Source organism: Sitophilus oryzae, unplaced genomic scaffold (assembly GCF_002938485.1).
Source record: "Sitophilus oryzae breed Bouriz unplaced genomic scaffold, Soryzae_2.0 scaffold_1625_pilon_pilon, whole genome shotgun sequence".
Classification (NCBI taxonomy): domain Eukaryota; kingdom Metazoa; phylum Arthropoda; class Insecta; order Coleoptera; family Curculionidae; genus Sitophilus; species Sitophilus oryzae.
In genome coordinates, this window is record NW_022146309.1 from 1,744,075 (window position 1) to 1,763,421 (window position 19,347).

Sequence of the window (19,347 nt, forward strand, 5' to 3'; positions counted from 1 at the left end):
ATGGAGACGTTCCATACTGGATGAGCTTCAACAAGTAGGGTCAACATGGAAGGAAGCAAAAACAACTGCCAAAAACAGAACCCGATGGAGAGCTTTCACTGAAGCCCTTTGCTCCGCGTAGGAGATATAGGATCCTATTTATCTCCAATACAAACAGAGATAATGTCGTGATTAAAAAAACAAAATGCTCACAAAAGATGGGGCTACAATGTGACTTGATTTAGCATACTACCGCTGCTGCACCCTACAGGGTGTTACAAAGTTCGGGCAAAAAACTTCGTCTTATTGTTGTGCCCTGTATATGCTCAAAATAAATTCGGAATAAAAATTTCTGACGTAGCATTCGTTAGAAAATAATTAATTTACAATTAAAAAAAATCATCAAAACCTAATGAGGGTTCGCGAGAAATCCAACTTTGAAATTGGGACTAGTTTTTAGTGGCCGGTTTTTTTTTCCGGTGGGTGTAGATATATTTATGAAATTTGCTACGCGTTTTCTATGCATCAAAATGCCCTATTTTGATGTACCAGGGGCGTCCATACGGATATTAAATTGAATATTTTTGAAGAAAAAAATGGTACGCCACTGACTTCTCTAAAATTATTTTCAAAATCCTCATTTATTTCTAAGCAATTTTCATCTCCTGATTTTTTTTGGTCGGACGCATAGTTGGTTTTGCTTAAAAAAATAAAGGTAATTTTTTCGCTAAAAATCTGAGGCGGTGAGTGTGGAAATGGTTTTTGCCTGGGCTGGATGGAAATTAAGTTTCAGTTAATCAGTTTCATACATAAAAAAGGTGTATGAAATTTCATAAAGATAATTATAACAAGCTCAGAATTATTAGGAGAAAAAGATATTTTTTTAGAAAATTTTACCACCCTGTATCTCAAAAGTTAAGATGTTTAGGACATATATTCATATGAAGATATGAAGTTTTTTTCTTAAAATAGGTCCAATACAAGAATCGTTCCCTTAAATATTAACAAATCATTAAGGTATACCCTGTATAATTCGGTAAAAATACCTTAAAGCGGCAATTAGTTTAATATAACAATATTGTTATGTTGCAAAGTTTTACACATTTTGACAAAAGAAGATAAAAACTTCAATGTAGTACACAATCCAGCAGATTGTACTGGCGGTAGGTACATAATAAAATCATTTCTACGTGAAAGCAATATTGATTGACTGCTATCTCGCCTCTCAGGGTCTGAATTTTGTAACTTAGAAAACGTTAAGCACTTTTAGACGTTTAGAGCATATGACGTAAATTTTCGCTTAGCTCGCACTTGAATACCAATTTTTGTATTCTCATTTGACGCGCTTAGCGTCTTTACCGATTGGATCGTTACTACCTTAAAGTATCGTTTTGCTTGTCGAACTAACCAGAAAAGATATAACTGTCAGTAAAAATAGAAAAAATTGTGATTTTGTGCGTTCTTTTGCTCTTTGGTGAAAATTACTACTTCTTCTATAAATTCCTCAATAAGTAATGATAATTTACAACTTGGCAGTTATAAAATTTATAACTGCCAAATTTTCGATGTTTTGAACAATATTTAATATTGTTCAAAACATCGAAAATGCTGAGAAGCGTCTTCAACATTTCCCTTCTACAGGGTTGTTCACCACATACGACACGGAATATTGTAGCTAAACGATTAGATTTTTACAAATTGTAAATTTTGGGTTCGTTGAAGGACTATTAGAGCTACAATTTAAAAATATTTTTACAAGTTACAGAGTGTCCCAAATAAATAAAAAATATCAAAGTTGTATTTTTTTAAATGGAACACCCTGTATATTATTACATTTTTAATTTTTACGATTAAAATAAAGGTAAATTTGATTAAGGTTTATTACACTTAAACCTTACCGTTTTTGAAATATTTCCAATTCTGTGAAATTGCAGTATAAATTCTAAGGCTTCATTTCTCCGAGTGTATCAAAGTTTTTAATACTAAATATTTACTAAAGTTTATTTATTGATCGGTTATTGTGTTGCAATAATAAACATTTTACCATCTTATACAGAGTGTCTAAATATTTATTTTAAATAATGATTAGCTTTAAACGGCAATAATTTGTTTAATTTAAATGGAACACTGTATATTTTATAAGAATCAGGTGCACAATTCAATTGTCTATCAAATTGTATTATGCCATTTTTTACCCATCTCTTCAAACTTCCGTAGAAAATGCATTTTCTTATAATTTAGAACTCAATTATCAATATACCCATGGAATACTGACATTTTAGATTATTTTTAAAGATGTACAGATACTAATATTGTCAATATAGTTCGTTTATTTCATTAAAAAATAAAAATAACTGTTTAAATAATTGTTAAAGAGGACCAATTAATATGATTCCAGTATACAAACTACATTAATTGACTGTTTGCGTTGATTAATAATAATTGCTCCAAATACTAAAAAACTGAATTATTTATGTGTATTAGACAGTGTGGTAAAAAACTAACACTATAAAAATTATATTTCATTTTTTAACAAATGCTTATTTATAACAACAGAGACGTTCATTTTCATAACTTATTATTGGTGTTCCGGATTGATTCCGGATATTGATTTCTGATTCAAATCCACATTTATTTAGAATAATTTATTAACGAACACAATTAAGTACGTAATTACTTAGTATTTGGGCGGAAATACTGGTGGTATATTTAATTAATGGTATACTCTTTTATAAAGATTTAAATAGTTTTCTTTTTGCACACAAATGGGCTAGTAATATCATCGTTTTACTAAAAACGATAATATTACTAGCCTGTACATTTTGTAATTTGTTGTTTTAAAAACAATCTAAAATGTCAATATTCCATGGGTATATTGATAAATGAGGTCTAAATTATAAGAAAATGCATTTTCTACGAAAACTTGAAGGGATAGGTAAAAAGTGGTATAATAGAATTTGATAGACAATTAAATTGTGCATCTGATTCTCATAAAATATATAGGGTATTTTATTTAAATTAAACAAGTTATTGCCGTTTAAAGCTAGTAATTATTTAAAATAAATTTTTAGACACTCCGTATAAGGTAGTATAATTTTTATTATTGCAACACAATAACTGATCAATAAATAAATTTCAGTAAATATTTAGTATTAAAAACTTTGATACCCTCGGAGAAACGAAGCCTTAAAATTTATATTGCGATTTTACAAAATTGAAAATATTTCAAAACCGGTAAGGTTTAAGTGTAATAAACCTTAATCAAATTTACCTTTATTTTAATCGTAGAAACTAAAAACACAATAATATACAGGGTGTTCCATTTAAAAAAAAACAACTTTGATATTTTTTATTTATTTGGGACACTCTGTATCTTGTAAAAATATTTTTAAATTGTAGCTCTAATAGTCCTTCAACGAACCCAAAACTTACAATTTGTAAAAATCTAATCGTTTAGCTACAATTTTATTATTCTCCGTGTCGTATGTGGTGAATAACCCCGTATAATAAGAATGACATATCCATAGAAAAATAGGTTGACATAACTCAATAAGTTATGAAATTCATATAACATTGACATTTTTCATCATTTTATCCACATTTGACTAGTAAATACCTCAGAAATTGCCATGCTGTCAAAATGTGCTCAACGTATATCCAGAAAACGACTCACACGACTTGGTATAGAGACGCCTAAACTCAATATTTAATTAATCTTTTTTACAACTTCACTGAGTAAATAAAGTGCATTACAGACAATTTGAGGTTTATTTTATTACACCCGGTAATAAAACCTAGTATTTTATGCATCAGTACAGAAAAATTGCTACATTAGGAATTAATTTTTAAGTTTCCATTTTTTAGCCGTTCACACGAGAAAAGTATTAATTTTAAAATAAATAAATCTCTGTATAGTTTACAAAATTCGAAAATGTAGTTAAAATCTAATTGATGAATGAAGAACTTCCTGTTAACAATTGCCATGACAGCTGTTGCACGGCATATATATATACAAAATGTGTTTTTTTGTTATTGGTCATGCTAAATAATCGAAAAGGAGTTTATAGAGAATTAACATAAACCCTTTTTCGATTACCTGATAATAAATAGTTATTCCATCTGTTTCAAACCTTTGCCACACCCTGTCAATGGAGTAAACACGGTATAATATTTGACAAAAATAAACAAACTAAACAATTTTACTTACATACATCCACTTTTTTCTTCTAATATAGTACTTAGCGCTTTGTCCTCATGTAATTTATTGTCACTAAATAGTCTTTTCTTAGTGCTATGTAGATCTTGCTCATTGCTTACTTCACTTATATGAATCTTATTTTGTGGCGTGCTTACCTAATATATTCCACAAGTTTTATTATTTCAATATAAGCAAAAACTTTTATTAAATCATACCTGCATGGCATTTAAATTAAAGTTAAATTGTTGCGTGGTACAAGACAATTCCAATGGATTAAAACCAGGCACGTCATTATCGTCACAGGAAGAAGAGCTGCTGTCTGAAAATGGTAGATGTACCATTGGCCTTGCTCCATCAGCTGGTTGAGCAGCCATAGCTCCGTCCATGCCGCCCCGAGACCCCGTTTCCACTTCGTCGGCATTTAAAACTCGAAAAGCAGTCCTCATGGCATTTCCTAAAATAGTGATATATTTCTTCTTAATGGGTATGGTTTATGTTTTATATTTTCTATGACATGGTTTCATTGGAATATTGCCTGCTACCTTAGCTTTTTAAATTTTACTATAAAGTACTTTACAATCTTTACTTAACAACCTAACCACACAGAAAAAATACAGTGGCCGTGGTTCCAGCGGTTGAGTTTCTATTTCTGTACGAGTTGGAACTGAAGCAATAAAACACTTCGTTTGGAACTTGTTCCTTTCTGTTTCACTTTTTGTAAAAACTTAAAAGACTAAGTACTTAATTACATATGCTATTCTTATTTTGTGAATTTTGCCTACCCTACTTTGATTTGCACTGCACGCTACTGCTATTCAATGCTCTTCATAACTACAAAATATATTGCGAGATAAGTCATAGTAAACTATTCATTTTTTAAGAGAATCAGCATTATTTGAAAATTTCGAAACAAATCCAGTGAACACATATATATGCACATGGCCAAAATTATTGCATATAACGATATTTTTATTTTATTTTGGACCTAATATGATTCTTTTTATATTTTTGGACATATTGGCTTACTACACGACTAACTAATATAAAATTAAAAATCTAAGTGCAACTAGGCTGTTATTATAGTCTTATTTCATAATGAGTGAAAATAAACAAAAACAAATTTCATTTTAAACAGAAAATATTGAAAACAATTTTAATTATTTCTCACAACTAATAGTCTATATTTTAGGCATTTTAAGGCTAAAACAATGGTCAAATTTCTTCTGAAGAATCGAAATGTGCAAGAATGCGACAAATTGAAATCTTCACAAATCGAAATGTGCAAGAATTTGTAATAAAATTGGGTCTGAACGATAAACATTTTTTACCATATCCATTTTAACAAAAAAAATGTTTATTACAGATTATCAAAGCTATGTATAAAAAAAATTCTTTAAATTTCCTTCCGTATATTTTTAAACGATATATATGCAATAATTTTGGCCATGTGTGTATTTATTATGCTACAGTATATGACTCCAGCAATAGGGCAAAAATAGCAATTTGAATATTAAAATGTTGAACCTCAGCCCACCACATTCTTTATAACAGACAAAATGATATAGAGCAAATCCGTTGAATAATACAGTGTTTATATTTTCAACCTACTCAATTAGAAAAATTTACGAGAAAATTGGCATTTTTAATATCATTTTTCTGCAAGCTAAAAACAATTTCTTTTTGTTTATTTTTGCTTCTGACGACGGAAAGAGAAATATATGTATACCTCCTGAAACGTTCGAATGCCAAATTTTTTGAAACAAAAAATAGTTGTGTCGCACCCACTTAGTGTAATTGTCCGTTTCATGAAATGGATATCCACTTCGCGAACTGAAACCAACCAGTTCGCGAACCTAACCTAACCAGTTCGTGAAGTGGTTATCCACTTCATAAAACGGACAATTACACTAAGTGGATGCGACAGTTGTACTGCATTTATGTAGGGCGATACTTGATGTTCTAAGTTATTTTGACTTTTTTTTTCAGCATCAATTTTCAGAATTATAGGTAGGTTAGAGATCTTATCTTATTTCGTCCACGTTATCCTTTATACTGACTAGATGATTTGAAACCAAAAAGAACTCCTACCAAAATGAGTAAAATCTGTAGTTTTTTACCGCCAATAAATTGCTTCAAAGTTCCTTTTCCCGTTTTTTTAACTCATCAATATTTCTCTATTATAATATTTTCACTTTTCACTTCTAATTACAGTAAAAGTAATTTGCCGCTTTTTTCTCATGTGTCTGACCAGTTGTTTAAAATGAAAGTCAATTACATACATACTGATTTGGTCATTTTAGAACCGTAGTCTGGATTTTAAAGCCTAGATATACGAATTGCGAAATGGGTTCTGTTTGTGTTATGATTTGGTTAGGTCGCCATTCGATTAGTCGCCTTCAAGGGAAACCTTGAAGGCGACCAATTGCAAGGCGAACAGAACGCGTTTCGCAATTCGTAATTCGCAAGTGCATAAACTAGGCTTAACGTGCAAGACAAAGAATAATATAAATGACCGGTTGACAGACAGAGAGACAAAATCAAAAGCCGGTTTTTACGTTTGTAGGAAAATTTGTGTAGAAAAAACATCAACTATTTTAAAAACTTTCCTGTATACTACTGAAATGAAGATAATATTAATTGCCGTACTGCCGATAATAATATTGCCATACCTATATAGTCGGTACTTGAGCCGACCTCAGGCTTGAGCACGGTCTTAGATGAAAAATGCGTACTACAGAGGAGACTTGATCAAGAAAGCGGCAAACTGCGCATGCGTAGAGACGGAATCGCGTGTCTTGAGTATAGTTTGGCTAAGTTCGACTCAAGTCTGACAGTTGAAATCGGACTATAGGTACGGCAATAAGCTAAATATAATCTATTACATCTGTAGTAAAAAAAGTAACTAATTGTGAAAAATAAGGTTCCAACCAATGACCTCTAAATAAAGTAGACCCGGCATTTCATTCATAAAAAGGAAAAGATCAGAATCAGATATTCGTTTCTTGCTCTATGCGAGTGGGAACAAGACGGGCTGATCGCAGTCATGAAGGATTCCCGTGAGAATGGCAATGCTGTTCAGAGATCTTGAGAAAGTGTGTCATGGGTGTAGTTACTTTGATTGTAATATATAATTTAATATTATATCCGCGTAAATACCGGGAAAAAAAGCGGCGTTCAGTTGGCTTGGAAATGACGATCGATGACATTTCCCATATAATTTTACATATAAAATGACAGCGATCTTCATTTCGTAGCCATCGTTGACGCCGTTTTTATTCGACCATACGGTATGATTTTTGGATACGATATATTGTTGTGCTCGATGGCTCTTCAAATTTTGAAAATGACTACTTCTGTACTCCAATAAATTGAAAATAACTAATTGAAATATTATGATATGCACATTTCCATAGTATAAAGTCTGTAAATTGCTCCAGTAGTAATATAATCCATCAAGCATTCAATGAATACGAGCCGACGACGACTTTTATAAAACATTTATGTGAATTAATGGTTATTATTTTGCTTGAAGCAACGGTGGAAAATGAAAATATTTAAAAACTGTCGTGACTAATTACAATTTTATATTAGGTATAAAAATATTACTATATAGCAACAATAATAAAGATCTTTGTTAAACAAAAGAAAATTTCTGAAATATTTACTTATTTCTGGAACAGTTTCTTCGCGGATAATCGGGACCTTGTACTGAATAAATAATTAACTTTTCATTAGAAATTACCAAACAAAAAATAAGTAATGCTTTATAAAACATATCAAACAAAGATGCATTCATCTTTTAAACTATATAATTTTTTATAGCATTAATAAACAAAACAAAAAAAAATTGCTCTATTACCACAAACATTATACCATCGAAAAAAGAAACGGCGTAAAAAATGACAATCAGTGATAATTTTGGCGAGGTGATATATCATGACCCCTACTCTTGTTTATTTTTTAATGGCACTTACTGGCAGTAGTAGGCCTTAAGGTTGTATTTGATTTTTAAATGGTGTAGTATAAATTGAATTTTTTTTTGGATATCGGTTTGTGTTTCTGGAAACGTTCTATCCTTTTATAATTTTTCTATAATTAGTATTAGTTTTTGACAAGCTTTATGTCAATTTTTAATAAATGACATCTAGAAATAGACATCTCGAAAATTATATTCGATTGTTATTCCCAGCAGTCTTCGATACCGTTTTTTTTTCGATCATTCGGTATTTAGTATGTAATATCCAACGTACTCTTCCCTTAACTTTTTTTCAATCATTATATAAATCTATTTTGATTTTACACTTAAAAAATCATCTTTAACAACTAAAAATCCTAATAACAATCAGTATGATAGAAAAAAAGGCCTCCAGTTGGCTTAGAAATGCACATCGATGACATTCCCCATATAATTTTACATATAAAATGACAGCGATCTTCATTTCATAGCCATCGCTGACGCCGTTTTTTTTTCTCGATCATATGGTATTTCGCTTATGAACATTTTTCGTAATTGTGGCATCTTTAATTTTTTTATATATCTTTTCAACAAATTAATCGCATTTGTATACTTGGTATTTGTATACTTGGTTTTAATAATTAAAAATTATGAGCAAAATATTCAATAAAACCAAACGTGACGAAACTAACTTAATGTAATTCATTACTTATAACGGTACATTCCAAAACTGTGTGATTTACTAATACATATTTCCAAAGATTTTTCTCTATTTTACCTTTCGGCACCGCACTGATGTAACATAGCCTTACTCACCTTCGAAATGAAACTTCTAGGTTTAAATCGTCTCTATTTTTGCAAATTAAGCAAGTTCGCACCATTGTCTTATTGTTTATCAATAAAATCACTAAAAACAATACCACAAAACACTAAAATATCTGGAAATCACCTCGTAAAACATTTCGAAAAACTACAACACATTGGCAACGCCGTAGAGCAATTTATGAACGAATTCGAACTGGATGTTTTGTTGGCTGCCTAAATTTAGGAGTGAAGATAGTAAAATGCGTACGTTTTCGGCATCAGCTGGCGTTGCGACGTTGTCGATTGTTTTATGTTAAATTTCTTAATTTCTAAAAATTATAATTACAGAAGATTTAAACCTTTACTTATTAACTTTACTACCTTTAATTATTATCGGTTTAAAATATTCTACGACGTAATCTATATTTGGAATTATGGAATTCCTGGTTTACAATGTGGGTTAGCTATCCCCGTACGTATACGTAGGTAAGATTTCATTTTAAATGCGGCCGGTAGTGGAAATTTGGCATACATGCAATTTTCTAAGGCAATGATGGATTTCGCCAAAATGTAAGTCGCCGGGTCTAATTTATTTCGATGTCATTGGTTCCAACCCTAGATGCAACATTTTCCATAAACGCCTACTCGTACGGTTTGAACTTTTGATGCAAAAACCGACATAGAAGAAATGTACCAACCCAATTTCTATCTCTATTTAATACATTTGAATTTCCATTAAACTGCCTACATCACTGTCTTACAAGTTAAAATCCAGATCACACTTCTAAAATGGCCAAATCGGTATATCCGTATGGTGTTAAAATAACTACACATTGTACAATTGCTTTTATAAGTCATAAAAAACACACACAATTTAAGAATAAAATAATTACTCAATATCAATTACATTGAAACTTATTGAGATTTACCTTTTGGTGGTGCTTGAGGTGGAATTTCAGGCGAACCTTCATAATTAACAAATATGCCACGACCAGATCTCTCCTCAGGTGAAAAAGAAAGACGAAAACAATTTTTTGGTGCTTGGGGTTGTGGATCTTCAAACTCCATACATTTAGTAGGTGGTACTGCACCACTGCAAAAAATTGAACTAAATTAAAATATTATAAATATTAATAATATCTATACTGAGATTTTCACGCAACTAGTCCATTAAAATTTTTATAGGATATAATTTTGACATAAATTGAATGTTTCAAGTAAAGTTTATTTCCAGATATTCGTTCCTTTTTAAGTCGCTAAATGGTCGCAGATGCCAACGAGACTTTAATTAGATTTCTCTCTTTCTTTTTTTATAAATATTTTCCACTTTCCGGAACTTCCGTATCAACCTGATATGGCTGCAAACTGCTCATTTTCAATGAAACTACCTATACCGAGTATAATAGGAAATATAGGAAATCCTATGCAAATTTTGAACTATTCTTAATATTGGCCCTGTTTATTTTACGGCCATATCGTAAATAGTTTTTTAAAGGTCTGCATATGCTGATTACGCATATATACGCGGAGCAAAGGGCTTCAGTGAAAGCTCTCCATCGGGTTCTGTTTTTGGCAGTTGTTTTTGCTTCCTTCCATGTTGACCCTACTTGTTGAAGCTCATCCAGTATGGAACGTCTCCATGTTTGAGCAGGTCGTCCTTGCTTTCTTTTTCCTTGGGGATCCAACGCTGATCTCCCTATATTACTATCAGGTTTCCGCAAGGTGTGAACTATCCAACCCCATTTTCTTTTGCGGATTTAATCCTACTTCTTGTTGGTTTGTAAGATGAAGCAGGTCGGTGTTACGTATGGTGTCTAGCCAAAAGATTTTAAGTATTTTCCGCAAGCAGCGATTGATAAATACCTGTGGACGCTTGATGGATATTTTTGTCCCTCTCCATGTCTCGCACCCATATAATAAAACTGGTATGACGTTGGAATTAAATATTCTTAATTTTGTTTTTATGGAGAGTTGAAGGGAGGTCCAAACTGATTTTATTTGTCCAAAAACTCGCTGCGCCTTCCTGATCCTGCTAACAATATACGCGTCTGCGCCACCGTTTGCTGTTACAATACTTCCCAGATAAGTAAACTCTGTTACATTCTCGACATGTTTGATTCCTACATTGAATGGAGTGTTGTTATTTGTGTTAATGCGCATTGACTTTGTTTTGTCGACGTTTATGCTTAATCCTACTTTGTCTGCTTCTGTTTTTAGCCGTCTGAGCATCACTTCCATGTCTTTGAAGGATTGCGTTGTGAGACAGATATCATCAGCATAATCAAGATCCGTCAGATGCGATGTCAGAGTCCATTGTACTCCCCTAATGTTTGCTGTGGCTTTAGTCAAAACGCTGTCGAGCACGATATTAAATAGAAGCGGCGATAAGTGCAACCCTGCTTTACTCCTGTTCCTAAGTTAAAACTGTCGCTGGTTCTACCGTTGTGCAGCACATTGCATTCTGTGTTTCTGTAGAGTTCCTTGATTATATTAATTAGTTTTTCCGGAACACCTTTTTCTTTTAGAGTTTTCCATACCATCGCATGGGGGATACTGCCAAAAGCTTTGACGAAATCTATGAATAAGAGTAAAGGTGACCTAAATTCTATTGACTGTTCTATGATAATGCGCAATGTCTTAATATGGTCAATGCACGAGTGGTTCGGTCGGAAACCAGCTTGGTTCTCTCTCAGAGTAGGCTCTATATAGGAGTTTAACCTTAAATGAACTATAGAGGATATTATCTTGTGAATGGTGTTTACTAAAACAATACCTCTCCAGTTGTCACAGTTAGTGGTATCTCCTTTTTTAGGGAGTTTAATAATGAGACCCTGTTTCCATTCATCTGGGGTGATGTTAGATACCCAAGCTCCTGTAATTAGAGGATGCAGTATGTCTGCTGCTGTGCTAGGATCTGCTTTGAGGAGGTCTGCAGGGACGCTATCGGGGCCGGCTGCTTTATTGTTCTTAAGTGTTTTAATAGCCTTTTGTATTTCTGTTTTCGTTGGCGTGTCGCAGTTGATAGGCATTTCGATTGTTGGCTTCGGTTCCTCGTTGTTGAAATTTTGTTCACTTATTGGTCCAAGCAGGTTGCTGAAGTGTTCTTTCCATCTGTCAAGCTGTTCTTCAGAGGATGTTAGTGGTCTGCCGCCTTTGCTTTTAATAACTGTATTGAAGTTACTACGTTGTCCACTCAGGTGTTTTGTTATTTTGTACAGTTCCCTCATATTGCGTTGTTCTGCGGCTTTTTGTGCCTCGTTTGCTAGTTGTTCATGCCAAGCTCGTTTGTCCTTTCTGGCTGATCTCTTAACTGCTCTACTCGATACTTGATATTGTTGTTGTAAAGTAGTTTTGGTCTCGTGAGTTGAAGTTGTATTTATTCTTTGTTTTATCTGAGCTATGAAGTTCCAAGTATCGTCGCTAAGCCATTCTTTGCTTTTAATGCGTTTTGTGCCTAATGTCGCTTCAGCAACGGTTTTAAACAAGTCTGCTGCCTCGTTCCACGAAGCTACGTTAATATTCTCCTTTGTTGTTTGAGCTTGTTCTTAAATTTCTGGAGTTCGTTAGGTTTTCTAAGCTGTTCGATGTTATATTTCGGTCTTTTGCAAAATTTTTATCTATCTTTTTAAAAGTTTAATTCTCAGTTGACCCACCACTAGAAAATGATCGCTTGCAATGTCTGCCCCGCGTCTGCTTCTGACATCCAGTAATGAGCTCCTCCATCTTTTTGAGATCAGTATATGGTCTATCTGATTTTCTGTTCGCATGTCTGGGGAAACCCAGGTTACTTTGTGAGCAGTTTTATGCGGGAAGATTGACCCGCCAATAACGATTGATTACGCATGGCAAAGTAGAATGATTTTGGACAAGCCGATAAAAATTTTAAATTACAAAACTGCCTTTCTGTTGATTGAAGAAATAAGAAGATGCGTAACCTTATGGGCGATTTCGTGGCACAAAACCGGCACGAGATGTAGCTGGCGATTATTGAAATATGTATGGCGAGATTTACTTTAGTTCTGCGCCGCTGCGCGCTTATGTCGTTTACAGCGCAGCGGATAAAGGATACTGTACCGTAGTTCTGCTTTCAGTCGGCAACGTAGGTGGTTGCCAGAACTACGTATTAATCCGTAGATTTACGGATTTTACGTGCAGTACATTAATAATACAATTATTTATTATTAAACAATTTAGTATAGTATTATATGATTAAACAATGATCGGCGTCAGAGTTGGCTTGGAAATAAACATCGCTGTTATTTCATATGTAAAATATTATGGTAAATGTCAATAGTAGTAATTTCCAAGCAAACTAAACGACTTTTTTCGATCATACGAAATATTCAGTACCTACAAAAGATTTTTTATTTTTGTTGTTTATTCTATGTTTAACACAAATAAATTTTCAATACATAAACGCGGATTTTTCATCCAAAGATTATTTTCGTCAAACGTATTACCAATATTACATATTTCCATATGGCAACACTGTCGCTTTCAGTTCCATACCGTCTTCGATATGCCTTCGCTGGCCGAATTAGAGAAAATAAGTGTCTTATGCTTTGGCTGCAGAACGATTGGTGTCTCCACTGTACAGCACTTGAGACGCAAGTGGAAATCAAATCAGCCTTGTCACGAATTTTCCCATTAGGTTGCGTATCTTCCCAATTCTTTCAATCAACCATATAACCATATATATATTAACTAAAGAATATTGACTCCAAACTGCATTCTGTGAAGCCAAGCCGGTGAAATGGGTATATAAATCTTCTGAAGGACTTTGCATAAGTCGTTCAGATAGCTGTGCTCAAGCGTAGTGCGCAAGCCTGGATTTTGAATTATCGATCGGATAACCAGACCAATAAGAGACTAGACGCTAGCACCAGCTGTTCATTCGTACGGCTCCGTCGAACTTCGTACGGCTTTCGTTTGCGCTCCCGTTCGACAATGAGGAAAATGCATGTTTTTAAAAAATAGTTCATATAATTACAAATTGAACAAAAAAAATCGTTGATATCGGTTAAGAAATGCCTCTAATATAAAATAATTAAATATTGTTAATTTAAATGGCCGGGCAAATGCTCTCTACCGCACCTTGCCGCTGTGACGTCACCCGCCGTTCTTTTGGTTGAGTGGAGCCAGACGCGTGTTTATTATACACAGTTTGCTTTTAAACGCTGTTGAATCCGAGTCAAAATTTTAGTTATTTGTGTTAATTAATACATAATTAGTAATTAGTGATATTTATAAATAGTAGTAGATGAACAAAAAGAGAGAAAAATGGTCCAAGGCCATGAGAAGAGATGAAAAGAAACACGTTAAATTATCCTCTATTTTTACGATTTATTGTTGTGAAGATCATTTTGATATAAGTTCATATATTTATGTATATTGTCTTACATAGGTATATGAAATTTGAATGTACAGGGTTATTCATTATATTTTGACACCCACATAAGCCTTAACTGCAAGTTTTAGAAGAAAACATTAAATAAAAAAGTTGCATGGTTTTTCATATACTCTCTTTTAAAATTAATTCTAGTTATACAGGGTGTCTCAAAAAAGGTGGTCCAGAAAATTGTAGGTATTTTTCGCTTTTCAACTGTCAATATTTCGTAAACATTTGAAGATAGGTATAGGATATTATACATGAAATATATCTAGAATATCTAGAAATTTCTGAAGAATCCAAAAATATATACGGTGTTTCGCTTAAAAAAGTAACTTAATTTTGGTGTTTGCTTATGGGACACCTTGTATAATATTTTCATTACTGATAAACAATTTATTTCCTATAATTTCGTAAAAAAAAATCTTTAAAAATAACAAGGGTAAGGGGGTGTCAATATATAAAAAAAAAAATCTTTTTCACGCTATGCTCTGGAGTTATTTTTCCACGTACTAAACAAATATTTTTGTCTCTTTTCACTTCTACATAACCTACAGCATTATCTCCATACGTCTTCCTACCTGATCTGAAAAATAAGTTTATAACATTAATTTAACGTTTATAACATAACTATATAAAAGTTCGTAACAGTAGGTACCTACTTATACTTAAATATGCCTCAGTACTACAAAGAATAAATGTTATATACCTCTCTGTTTTTTTCCTCGTAATTCAGCACCAATAAATTGGGAATTTGTATTTATAAAAGCAGCCAACATAAAAGCATCGACTTTTGGCAAGTTATTTGATTGTGCTTTTACAAACCCGGAATCTGCCATTACTTAAAAAATTATCAGAACGCACAACACATACAAATAATAACTGCACAAAAAAGCATAATAAGCTCCTTCAATCAACGCTAAAAGCAACAAAAATGCCTTAGTACGCCACCTAAGTACGTACATAAACGGAACGTCTGGCTGCTGCTGGCCATCGTGCGTCGACGAGAACGGCGGGTGACGTCAGACCAATAGAATATCGTTTCAATTCGCGAGGCGTCGTTTGCGTTATCCATAGTATTTTAATGGCCCGTTTTATAAAATTGTGGTACTGCTTTCAAGAAAAAAGTTCGTTTTTTGCATTTATACATATTTATTCTAATAAATTGAACAGTTTCTGGCGAAAAATAAAATATATGCATCTTCCTCACTGGCTAATCCTCAGAGTAAGAGCTAATCGATATTTGGAATTTTGGAGTTGCACTGTTGCGCCAGTATCTGCCTAACAGACGAACTTATGTGAAATATACATGGACCAGTTATCTAGTTGTCTCTAACTCGGTTTCAACTCCAACACATTGCAGGGATAGGCGATAATCAGTATATATGTATATGCATATAACGTAGTAGTAGCGTCCTTAGACAGCAAGATAAATTGTATTTAAAATTAAACGCTTTTGCATTTAAGTAATGTACCACTTTGATTTAGCAAATATTTTTGAAAAAGATTTCTATTCTAAACGTATCGTTTAATAGAAACCCAATTATTTTTTCTTAATAATAAGATAATAAGAAATGGTCTTATACTGGAACTAGCTTAAGTAATGAACACCAAAAATACAATATAAAAATACGGCGTACTACTGCGTTCTTCGTCGCCTTCGAGCATTTCTTGATTTTGTTATTTAAATGAATAATATTTATGTTTTTTTAAAGTTCTTAGTACTGTGCTATCATGTTTTTTAACATTTTCTCTAATACTTCTTATATTAATATTCTTATTTTCTCACACGTGAAGTAAATTATCCAGTTCCCTATCAGGGCATAATTGTCTTCAGTCCTTTGGTGATTGTCTACTATCTACTGGGTTTACCAGTTCCTTATTACGGACTGTTTCGCTTCAAACAGCAGTAACTTTTTGTATTGTCGACCTGGTAGTAATTAGTTTATCAGGAAAGTTAACCAAAAAGATATACTAAGGCCCCGCCTCTTCAGTTATAAATAAATAACTTTTATCTAACAAATAACCATCTAAAAGATAAACAATCTAGAGCCTGCTATCTATAGGATATAACATTTGGGTATTTTCACACAAAATAATCCAATAGATAACAATTTAGAGGACGGGCAGCCTACGGACAGGTAGACACTCCGTAGAGAAAGTGTTGCCAATATAAGATATCTGAAATTGAGATGGTTATATATGAAAAGTCGATACAACAGACAGAGACAAAAACTCGGAATCTCAAATCGTTAGATTAAAAAGTGAGGTTATTGTTCAGTTGTCAAAAGATCGTCAAAATGAAAATAAAAACAATAAAATTCAACTAAAATATACTTTGTGTTCAACTCCAACTAGTCCTATTATGGTATAGGCTATTTAAATTTACCTTTATGGAAAAAGGGAAAGATAATTCAATTTCAGCAATGGTGCAATAGATCTATTGATGGAATGCGATTTATAAGAAATTAAAACAAGAAAAAATAATCTGTAAGTAATTTATAGTTTAATTACATGATATTACTGTTATATTTATTATATTAACATTTTAGTACAATTGATAATAGAAAATATGGAAGAAGCTGGTGAAGTGCAAGCAGAGATTTATAAACAAATCCTAAAACATCTGGTAAGTTATTAATATTGAAAATTAAAAATAACATTAGACTGTCAGTAATAACAAATATGTTATTATTCTAGGGCTTCTCGTAGTAAAGAAATAGGTAGGATAGCATCAATGATAGTAATTAAGGTGAGTTTTTATTTTATAAAATAGATAAATGCACTTATACTTTTGTCTTAATAATAATAAATGAATAGCACCTATAACAATTGATACATTTACACATTATATGCACAAATTATTTAATAAGAAAAATGTAATAAAAACAATTTTGTCTTATTACTTTTATTTTTAAGAACTCAAAGTGATGGAACTTCAAAAAAAAATAAAAAATAAAGGAAAAATCTTGTCTGAACAAAGTTGAACTAACTGGAATTCAAAGGACCACAACACAGGTGTTTTAGCAAGGCTTACCTAGAGAGTTACTTAAAAAACAGCATGGAGAAGAGATGTACCGTATGATCGAAAAGAACGGCGTCAGCATTGGCTATGAAATAAAGATTGCTGTCATTTCATATGTAAATTTATATGGGAAATATCATCGATCGTCATTTCCCAGCCAACTGGACGCCGTTTTTTTTTCGATCATACGGTATAAGGTACACAGTGCAAGAAATTAAACTAAAATTGTAACACAAAAGAAATAAAAGCAAATGTGAGTTGAATAACAGGTTTTATAGGGTTTCTGTAATAATATTAATGAATTAAGATATGCGAATTAAAAATGAAATAGTTGGATTTAAAAAGTTTTATTTATTCTTTAGAGCTTTATTAAAAACTAGTTGAAGCCTGGCGCATCCGCCACGACATCAGGAAAAAAAATACTTTTTATTTTTTTTTTAATTAAATGAAAAACAAAAAATCCGGCGACGACCGTTTTTGGAAGAGCCAATTAGCTATCTTTTAGTAAAAAAAGCAACTTTTTAGAGCAAGTCGTTACTTCAGTAGAGACGACACAGATAAACATTAGCATTTTATATAATATGTAGATACGTAATGGGTTATAATTGAAAGGATTTAAATAAAATAATTTATAAATTACTGTTTTATCACTATTATCCTAACTTAATGCGTTCTCTTCGTTCTGATGCTCTAAGAGAACAGAGACTCTCTTTATTTTGTAACAGTCCTTATAAAGTCTGGCACTAGCAACAATAGTTTTTTGCACCATTTCAATGTGTTTATTGGTGTTTATACCCCATATGTTCTAAAATGGTTATAGCCTACATACTCGGAATAGGTAAGTTTTTTCCAAATAATCTAAAATCGAATTTATTGGAATAAACGAAATCTTCAATAATAACAATGTCTTGGTTATGTTAAGCAATTTTGTGAAATATCAAATAAAATCAATATCTCCTCATGTCTTTGCTCATGCGTCAAATTTTTATCCGACATATAAAGCACTATTTGGCAGTTCAGGTCCCAAATAGGATATCTGAGGGATAAGGTTATTTTATCTAATAGATATTGCTATCTATAGGTGAAGATACACGTTTTTCTGCTATCTATCAAATAAAATATATCTGACGGATTATAACGCGCTATCTGTATCTGAAAACACCGGGGGTAAGTGACATTAATAATAATTATCTTTATAACAAAATTAATATTTTAAAACTATATTTGACAATGATAAATCATAGGTTAACAATTGAATTGATTGTATGTTGACATTTGCCTGGCTTTGCACTGTTACCTAAATTTTTGACCATAGTGCGCAATCAACAAGCCTCGGCTTAGAAGCAATTACAAAATGTGCCATCAACACAAAAAAGAAGAAAAAGTGTTGGTCAATCACACAGGCCAACATGAATGTCTTTTACAAAACTGTAGAGAATAAATATTTTGACTTTGTGAATGACCTTACCATCGCATTGAGTACAAAATTAAAAATGTTTGTTGGTATGTTATAGCAGGCATCAATAGTTGCTTTTCCATACAGAATATACCGGGTGCGTCTCAAAAGTGGTTCACCCCCTATTACTTTTTTATTTTTTCAGATAAAAAAACGAGGCTTGTATGTTAGTATATGACATAAATCAGGATTGATTGACGTATTCAATTGTTTTTGGTCACTTCCTGTTTCACCGAAAATGACTACAACTTTTGATTTTTAAATGGCACTCTCGGTATTTTTTTTGCTTTATTCGATAGAAAATGACATTTTGAATAGAATGACACATCATATATCAACTTTTGACATTCTCGCTTAATAAAAAATCGTATTTTAAAATTCAATTTAGAGTACCATGGCTATGTTAAAAACACTAATCCTTAATCAAGGAGCCTTGGAAAAATAGATTTGATCGTCTAATGTTTTCAGTGTCTTGTCCTGGCCAGTTACAGAAAATGCTCAAATCGTATTTTAATCATATCTCATTTTTTTCAAATGGAAC

At 32.3% G+C, this 19,347-nt stretch overlaps 1 protein-coding gene across 1 annotated transcript in view; it reads right to left on the bottom strand.

The window, feature by feature from the left end:
* The window catches only part of LOC115880552 (mitotic checkpoint serine/threonine-protein kinase BUB1 beta-like), a 110,351-nt gene that overhangs the window by 50,830 nt on the left and 40,174 nt on the right, over positions 1-19,347 (bottom strand). Inside the window, exons 9-11 of the mRNA XM_030897782.1 lie at positions 9,866-10,029; positions 4,393-4,631; positions 4,187-4,332 (exon numbers count right to left, since the gene is read on the bottom strand). Coding sequence (XP_030753642.1) covers positions 4,187-4,332; positions 4,393-4,631; positions 9,866-10,029 — 549 coding nt within the window. The remainder of the gene's footprint in view (positions 1-4,186; positions 4,333-4,392; positions 4,632-9,865; positions 10,030-19,347) is intronic.